This window comes from Rhinopithecus bieti, unplaced genomic scaffold (assembly GCF_001698545.2).
Source record: "Rhinopithecus bieti isolate Rb0 unplaced genomic scaffold, ASM169854v2 scaffold_40368, whole genome shotgun sequence".
In the NCBI taxonomy this organism is placed as follows: Eukaryota; Metazoa; Chordata; class Mammalia; order Primates; family Cercopithecidae; genus Rhinopithecus; species Rhinopithecus bieti.
In genome coordinates this window covers 1,276,364-1,285,610 of record NW_016817546.1, presented here as the reverse complement: position 1 = coordinate 1,285,610, position 9,247 = coordinate 1,276,364, and the positions used below count along the sequence as shown (strand labels likewise).

Genomic DNA, 9,247 nt, shown 5'->3' with positions numbered 1-9,247 from the left:
AAAAAAAAAAAAAAAAAAAAAAAAGAAAGGTTATTCTCTTATTTAAAGTAGACATAAGAGTTACTGGCCTGCCCACCCCAGCGGGCGTTGCAGGAGGAGAGTGCATTTCAGGAGGAATGTGGTGTTCCGGGTCCTACAAAGCCGAGTGTCATTTGCCTGGTTCTTCGAGGGAGGCAGCTGGAAAAGCGGAGCAGCCGGGAGACCTGGCCCAGGAGACGCCTCCCTTGGCCACAGAGGCACTTGGGCCGTGTCTCCTAAATGAAGTAGACCCTGCTCTGCCTGGCCCTGTCCCACTGGGTTTAAATGGGACCCGGTCCTCAGTTCATTTCCCCCTCAGGGGTTCACGTGTCCTGTCTCTGCCTAGATGACTACCCTGATTTAGTCAGAGGTTAACTGGAAATGGGGCTTGCACTGTTCATTTTCCTCTCCTTTCCTCTCCTCTCCTTTCCTTTATTTTCCTCTCCTCTCCTCTCCCCTCCCCTCTCCTCTCCTCTCCTCCCCTCCCCTTCCCTTCCCCCTTTCCTTTCCTCCCCTCTCCTCTCCTCCCCTCTCCTCTCCTCTCCTCTCCTCCCCTCCCCTTCCCTTCCCTTTCCCCTTTCCTTTCCTCTCCTCTCCTCTCCTCTCCTTTCTTTTTTCTTTTTTGATTATTTTGTCTTGTTTTGGTTTTACTTTTTTTAAAAATATAGAGAGATGGGCTCTTACCGTGTTGCCCAGGTTGGTCTTGAGCTCCTAGGCTCAAGCGATCCACCTGCCTTGGCCTCCCAAAGTGCTGGAATTACAGGGGTGAGCCACCGAGCCTGGCCTTGTTTGGTTTTGTTTTGAGACAGGGTCTCACTCTGTTGCCCGGGCTGGAAGGCGGTGGTGCAATCACGGCTCACTGCAGCCTCAATCTCCCAGGCCTGAGTGATCCTCCCATCTCAGCCTCCTGAGTAGCTGGGACTACAGGTGTGTGCCACCACACCCAGCTAATTTTTTTATTTTTTGTAGAGATGGGGTCTCACTATGTGGCCCAAGCTGGTCTTGAACTCCTAGGCTCCAGCAGTCCTCCCACCTCGGCTTCTCAAAGAGCTGGGATCCCAGGTGTGAGCCACTACACCCAGCCCCATTTTCTCCTTGGAGTAAGCAGGATGGTGCCTTTCGTTTGCTTTTCTCTGGTGTGTGTGGCCGGGGTGCGTACAGTCTCAGCATGAGGAAGGTCGCTGCCTAGGCGTGTGCAGGCCTCACAGGGACATCTACTGAGGCTCCTGGTGGCACTAAGGACACAGAGAGCTCCTGTCTAGAAAGGGCTTGAGGAACTGGGAATCACTGGAGAGCCAGGAAAGCCCATCCTTATGAAGGAAAGGAAAGAGGTTTTCTTTTTTTTTTTCTTTTTTGAGACGGAGTCTCGCTCTGTCGCCCAGGCTGGAGTGCAGTGGCCGGATCTCAGCTCACTGCAAGCTCCGCCTCCCGGGTTCACGCCATTCTCCTGCCTCAGCCTCCCGAGTAGCTGGGACTACAGGCGCCCGCCACCTCGCCCGGCTAGTTTTTTGTATTTTTTAGTAGAGACGAGGTTTCACCGTGTTAGCCAGGATGGTCTCGATCTCCTGACCTCGTGATCCGCCCGTCTCGGCCTCCCAAAGTGCTGGGTTTACAGGCTTGAGCCACTCCACAGCGCCCGGTGGGAAAGAGGTTTTCTAATTGCTCAGGTTGAGGGCGCCGCCAGCCTCGTCATGGATGATGACCGGGTAATTAATCTTGCCTTTGGCAACACTGGATCATCCCAGACTGTTTCAAAAAGTTCAAACTGGCTTTAGATTCAGTTCTTCAGGTGTGACTGAAAATCTCTGGCCAGACATGGTGGCTCATGCCTGTAATCCCAGCACTTTGGGAGGCTGAGGCAGGTGGATCATGAGGTCAGGAGATGGAGACCATCCTGGATAACATGGTGAAACCCTGTTTCTACTAAAAATACAAAAATAAAAACTTGGCCCGGCGTGGTGGCGGGCGCCTGTAGTCCCAGCTGCTGGGGAGGCTGAGGCAGGAGAATGGCGTGAACCCGGGAGGCGGAGCTTGCAGTGAGCCGAGATCACGCGGCTGCACTCCAGCCTGGGCGACAGAGCGAGACTCCATCTCAAAAAAAAAAAAAAAAATCTCATCTTCATCCCCTTTTTCCGTTTCCTTTCTCCATAGAGTGTAATTTATGCATCAGTGCCTTGAGGAAAGTAAAAATCATGAGCTAAATATAAACACATCCAGGCTCAACGGAGACAGAGGCGTAACTGCAGCGCTGTTCCTCTGCAGGCGTGGGGGACGCACTCTGCTGATGTGGGTGTCCTGGGAGCCGTCACTGCGGCCTCTACGCTTCCTTTCCCACCGGGAGTGTCCAAGGCCGACCGCACCACAGACACCCCAGTGGAGTGAGGCAGCAGCGCGTCTTTGCTCTCAAACATCTAAATTCAAAAACGACCAGTTCCCCAAGGTGGGAGGGAGGATCACTTGAGGCCAGGAGTTTGAGACCAGCCTGGGCGACATAGCGAGACCTCATCTCCCTAACAGTTTTTTAAAAATTAGCCAGGCATGGTGGTGCACGCCTGTAGTCCCAGCTACTCGGTAGGCTGAGGTAGGAGGATCACTTGAGCCCAGGAGGCTGAGGCTGCAGTAAGCCATGACCGCACCACTGCACTCCAGCCCGGGCGACAGAGCAAGACTCTGTCTCTAAAACAACAACAACAACAAAATGACAAGTTCCCCTGACTGGAGTCTGTACCCTAAACCCAAGCAGGGCTACTTGGAATGAAACCTTCTCATTCCAGGAGGAGTTTGCAAACCTAGTGAAGATGTCCATGGAACGTTGTTCTTGAGCCCTGGAAAGAAATCGAAGCCCCTCGCACCAGTTTCCATCCTGTTGACCACGGGGCTTGTTGTGTGTTGTGTGAGCCCCTGTCGAGGGCTGAGGCACTCGTGTGGGCAGGGCCACCCTGTCTTCTGTGTGGTGGAGGTTCCACCTGTCCAGAGAGAATTTTGAACACATGTTCCTGGTGGCCACCTTGAAATAAGTCTTTCCCAGCCTTCTCTTATGAAAAAGAAAGGACTGGCCGGGCGCGGTGGCTCAAGCCTGTAATCCCAGCACTTTGGGAGGCCGAGATGGGCGGATCACAAGGTCAGGAGATCGAGACCATCCTGGCTAACACAGTGAAATGCCGTCTCTACTAAAAAATACAAAAAACTAGCCGGGCGTGGTGGCGGGCGCCTGTAGTCCCAGCTACTGGGGAGGCTGAGGCAGGAGAATGGCGTAAACCCGGGAGGCGGAGCTTGCAGTGAGCTGAGATCCGGCCACTGCACTCCAGCCTGGGCGACAGAGCAAGACTCCGTCTGAAAAAAAAAAAAAAAAGAAAAGAAAAGAAAAGAAAAGAAAAGAAAAAGAAAAAGAAAGGACTTCCTAAGTGTTTGGATCTGAACTGACCCACGTGTTTGTATTTCAAATGTAGTTTGCATTTTGCAAAGTCTTATCTCACTCCCTGTGGCACAGATCATGTCCTGTGGCCAAACTGCAGGCATACCCGAGATGAAATTCTAGTCTTAGCTGGTCCGGGGCCTCGGAAGCGATACCCTGAAGCCGTTCCTCTGAGGTTGGGGTCCATGCGGGGCTCAGGGCGTCTGATAAGGAGACAGACCCGTGCGGTGTTTCCGAGAACGCATTCCCCTGAGCAGAGCAGGGTCTGTGCTGCCTGATGGGGGTGCGGGGCTCTGATGAGGGGTTTGTGGGCTCTTCCCAGGTCGCCAACATCCTGCTCAACGGCGTGAAGTACGAGAGTGAGCTGACGGGCTCCAGCGAGCGCGCGGAGCAGCCTCTGTCCGTGGGGCGCCTCTGCTCCACCATCTGCAACATGCCCAAGGCGCTGCGCACCCTCTGCGTCAACCACTTCCTGGGTGAGCTCCCGGCCAAGCCTCCCCATAGTCCCAGTCCTGCTCAGGGCTCTCACCCCACTGGCCTCCCAGGATGCCCCTGAGCCTCCCTTCCCAGAACTTTTCTATGTTCACCAGCCCCCTACAGCAGCACCAAGGGCAGGCCTGGGGTGCCATGGCTGCCCTGGAGGGCTTTTCTCCGGGATGCCTGCCCTGGACAGCCCCAAACTAAACCAGGTGTCACCACTGAGAGCCACATAGCTCACTCTGGATCCGACACCTGAGTCTCCACAGAGCCAAAATTCTTATTACCTGAAGCCCTTTGGACAACTCTCTAGTGAAATGATGGACCCACACCTTCCCACCTTCCCACCTTCCAACTTTGTCTTGCTCTGTCTTCAAGCACAGACCCCACACCTGCCTGCCTGTGTCTATCGCCGTTCGTAAATTCACACGGCTCACCTTTGAATGACCATTGAAAAGCACCAACTTGCATTTCATTCCATTTACTCTCTTTTCGCTGTTGAGTGGTTGAACGTTTGAACATGATTCAGAATTTGAGGCCGGGCACGGTGGCTCACGCCTGTTATCCCAGCACTTTGGGAGGCCAAGGCTGGTGGATCACGAGGTGAGACAATTGAGACCATCCTGGCCACCATGGTGAAACCCCGTCTCTACTAAAAATACAAAAATTAGCCAGGCGTGGTGGCGAGTGTCTATAGTTCCAGCTACTTGGGAGGCTGAGACAGGAGAATTGCTTGAACCCAGAAGGTGGAGATTGCAGTGAGCCGAGATGGCGCCACTGCACTCCAGCCAGCCTGGTGACAGAGCAAGACTCCACCTCAAAAAAAAAAAAAAAAAAAAAAAAAAAAAAAAAAGATAGAAAAGAAAAGAAAAAGAATTTGAGATAATCTAGGCTCTCATATATTGTGGGACGTAAATCAACATGACCTTCTAGAAGGCAGTTTCGTAATGGGTGAGAATCTTGAAAATGGTCCTACCTTTTCCCCCTGTGACCTTACTCAGTATTCCATGCAAGCCCGTAATCAAAACTCTATTCAGAATATATGTGCAAGGTACTGATCACAGCATGGCTTAGGACAGCCACAGACTGCGATCGGGGATAGAGATGTCAAACAGTTGGGGAAGGGTTAAATATATCAGGGTGCACCCACACTGTGAAATATTCTGCTGCCATCAAAACGAGTCTGTTTAATAATTCTCCATGGCATAGAACATTGTAGATGATAATTCATTATGGTTCGAGAGGGCCTGTAAATACCACCTTCCTCTACCAAAGATGGAATTCCCATGGTTCAAGGAACGGAGTGCTAAGCACATCTGCCAGCACATCCATGTCTGTGCTTCCCGGTGGATTTCTCCCAATTAAATGGACCCCCTCCCCTGTATCGCCCACGTAGCTGGAGCACCTCCACTGCTACCCTTGCCTCATGTTTATAGAAATATATGGTGGTTTAAAATAAGAAAAAATAATTGTAAGGAAACTCTGTTAGTCTGTTCTCACACTGTTAATAAAGACATACCCAAAGCTGGGTAATTTATAAAGAAAAAGAAGTTTAATGGACTCAGAGTTCCACAAGACTGGGGAGACCTCACCATCATGGCGGAAGGCGAAGAAGGCACAAAGGCACATCTTACATGGTGGCAGGCAAGGAAGGGGGCGTGTTCAGGGAACTGCCATTTATAAAACCATCAGGTCTCATAGGACGTATTCATGACCATGAGAACAGCATGGGAAAGACCCACCGCCATGATCCCGTTACCTCCCACCAGGTCCCTCCCGTGACACACAGGGATTACGGGAGCTACAGTTAGAGATGAGATTTGGGTGGGGACGCAGCCAAATCATATCAGAAATGAACACAGTTTTAATTGCTCTTTGCTTTTATAACCAGTAGATGCGTGTTGGTTAGAGAAAGGGCAGAGTGCTGGCCTTTGCCCCCGAGGTCATGAACCCCTTTCTTTCTTCCAGGGTGGCTCTCATTCGAGGGGATGTTGCTCTTCTACACGGACTTCATGGGCGAGGTGGTGTTTCAGGGGGACCCCAAGGCCCCGCACACGTCCGAGGCGTATCAGAAGTACAACAGCGGCGTGACCATGGGCTGCTGGGGCATGTGCATCTACGCCTTCAGTGCAGCCTTCTACTCAGGTACCTGCCGCCAGCCAGGCTGGCACGGCAGTGAGGGCTTTGGTTGGGTCCCTGGAGCATGTGAAGTGAAGGCAGGTTCATGTCCTTATGATTACAGACACTACATCCCAATTTGGGGGGCGCCACTGTCTTTCCCGGCTGCAGGGCACTGGGCCTGGGGGAGCCAGACTGAAGAAATGGAGCCTGTGGGCCTCAGGCCTCTGAGAGCTGGTGGCCTACGGGGCACGGGTGCTTGTCAGGACCTGACTACACCTGCAGGCCATAGCAAGGGTGAAGTGGGGGCTCGGGGGGAACCCTGAGGCCATTCCCAGGCAGCATACTGTCTGCCAGCCCCCAGCTCCTTCCCACTTTGATTCAGGGAGCAACCTGTCCCCGAGGAGGTGGGGGCAGGGGTGTGTGATCATGGAGCATGGGGGTGGGCAGGGGCCAGGGGCCCAGATGACTTTGAGGTTCTCTGTCTGGGTACCCTTGGAGCACAGTGCTGAGTTCACACCAGGGCAAAGCCGAGGTGCCATTCCCATGGGGCCTGGCTGGTAGCGTGCACCGGGCAAATTTTGTCCCAGAGGTCCACACACTTTTTCCACAAAAGGCCGCAGAGTTGGTATTTCCAGCTTTGCCGGCCCAGCGGTCTCTGTTGCAGCCCCTCACTGAAAGCCACAGACAGGGGAAACCGAGTGGGCGTGCCGTGTGCCAATCAAACTGCACTGTGTTCACTGAAATACGAATTTAATGTGATTTTCACGTCACAGAATATTCATCTCTTTTTGATTTTTTAAATTAATTTTTTTTTAAATTTACAAAACTAGTCTGCAGGTTGGACTTCGCCTTCGAGCCATAATCTGCCAAATGCTTTATTGTAGTTGCCCCCATCTTCATGGGTTCGAGCCCCAAAGTAGAGGGTCACTGAGGGGCTGCGGCAAGAAGAAATTTGTCAGATCTCACTTGCCAGTCCGCGGGGCGGCACCTTGGGTGTTGGGTTCCCCCATAGCCGTGTGGCCTTGGGGCGTGGGGAACTGGCCCCATTTTGTCGATTCTAGGGAGCCCTGTTGCTGATATCCATGCTGTCCCGTCATCTTGGGGGTGTAAAGATGGTGGCCGATGACGGGATGGGCTGCTGTCGTGCCCATAATTACACAAGAACACAGAGGTTTAGCTCGAGACCCTCAGTCCTTGAGTCTTTTTGGTGTCACAACCCCAAGATCCCTCCACCTGCAGAAGCCCTGGGGGACCTGACCCGAGCCGGTGTGAACAGGACACCCTGGTCCTGCCATCCATCCAGACAGCCCTGTCCTGGGCACCCACCAGAGTTACTGGGGCGGTCTCTCAGCTCCCCTGGGTCCCCCAGGAAGTACTTTCTGGTCTGGGGCAAGTGGCCTGCCAAGCCAGGTCCCACCACTACTAGCTTCAGGTCAGCCGCAGGGAGGTAGCGCTGGAAGCTGAGTCCCCGGAGGCTCTGGCCGTGTGGCACTGCTCACCCTCTCTGTGGCCCGCAGCGATCCTGGAGAAGCTGGAGGAGTTCCTCAGCGTCCGCACCCTCTACTTCATCGCCTATCTCGCCTTCGGCCTGGGGACGGGGCTCGCCACCCTCTCCAGGAACCTCTACGTGGTCCTGTCGCTCTGCATAACCTACGGGGTTTTATTCTCCACCCTGTGCACCTTGCCCTACTCACTGCTCTGCGATTACTACCAGAGTAAGAAGGTAAGTGCTCTCCCTTGTCTTGCTTCGGGTCCGCTTCTTGGAGAAGCCCCTCCTGAGAACTGTCCCCCAGGACCAGCGGCACAGTCTGCAGAGCCTGGTGCACAATGACAACTGTCAAGACAGCAATGGCAGAGCATTCAACCAAGGGCGGCCCTTCTGAGCATGGGGCGTGCCCCCTGCCTGTAATCCCCTCACTGCTTCCTTAGCAGAAGCCTCCAGCTCACCCAGCCTCTGGGTTGGGCTCTGTCCTTTGCCTGGATGCACGGAATGGGAGGCTGCCCCTTCCTACTCCTTTGTCAGGTCACGGGGTCTCCTGTTGACGCCTGTCCCAGCCATTCAGGGTGGGGCTTATGGGGAGGCAGCGAAGCTCAGAAAACTCAGCAATCCAGATCAATAACATGTTAATACAGTATTTTTAAAATTCAGAATTTTGCCAAAATCCATGCAGAACAAAACATCAATTTTCTTTTCTTTTTTTTTTTTTGAGATGGAGTCTTGCTCTGTCACCCAGGCTGGAGTGCAATGGCACGATCTCGGCTCACTGCAACCTCCGCCTCCCGGGTTCCAGCGATCCTCCTACCTCAGCCTCCCAAGTAGCTGGGATTACAGGCAGGCACCACCATGCCCAGCTAACTTTTTATATTTTTAGTAGAGACGGGGTTTCACCATATTGGTCAGGCTGGTCTCAATCTCCTGACCTCGTGATCTGTCCACCTCAGCCTCCCAAAGTGCTGGGATTACAGGCGTGAGCCACCGTGTCCCGCCCAAAATTTTAAATACAGGATCAGTTCACCTACGGACTCTGATAGTCAGCTCAGCTCCTGAACCTTGAGGCGACATCCTTTTTCTCTGTGGACCTCAGTTCTGTCCTTGAATCCTGACCAGATGTTTCTTGCCCTCTGGTCTCAGAATTCTCTTGGCTTCTTATTCCTTGATCCACTTGCCAGTTTTATCACGTCACCCTTGTTCCTCATGGCTTCCCATCCAGCCGTGGGTCTTAGGTGACTGTGTCATTTATTAGATTCTGGCATGCTTTAATAACAGCTGAACCATTTCATTACTTGGATAGGCCTGAGTACCTTACCAAGCAGATTAAAAGGATATGGTGCCCATCCTTTAGAAAAGAACAGCTAAAACCTTGTTATGGATTATGAATTTCGCATACAGAAAAATAATCAGGCATAAATTAAGAGGGGGCTGGGCACGGTGGCTCACGCCTGTAGTCCCAGCTACTTAGGAGGCCGAGGCAGATCACGAGGTCAGGAGATTGAGACCATCCTGGCTAACACAGTGAAACCCCATCTCTACTAAAAATACAAAAAATTAGCCAGGTGTTGTGGCGGGCTCCTGTAGTTCCAGCTACTCAGGAGGCTGAAGCTAGAGAATGGCGTGAACCCTGGAGGTGGAGATCGCAGTGAGCCAAGATTGTGCCACTGCACTCCAGCCTGGCCAACAGAGCAAGACTCTGTCTCAAAAAAAAAAAAAAAAAAAAA

General features: G+C 52.7%; 1 protein-coding gene across 1 annotated transcript in view; it reads left to right on the top strand.

Moving 5' to 3' along the window:
- Positions 1-9,247, top strand: part of SLC45A1 (solute carrier family 45 member 1) — a 27,025-nt gene that overhangs the window by 14,274 nt on the left and 3,504 nt on the right. The window contains exons 6-8 of the mRNA XM_017856099.1: positions 3,756-3,909; positions 5,879-6,055; positions 7,549-7,754. Coding sequence (XP_017711588.1) covers positions 3,756-3,909; positions 5,879-6,055; positions 7,549-7,754 — 537 coding nt within the window. The remainder of the gene's footprint in view (positions 1-3,755; positions 3,910-5,878; positions 6,056-7,548; positions 7,755-9,247) is intronic.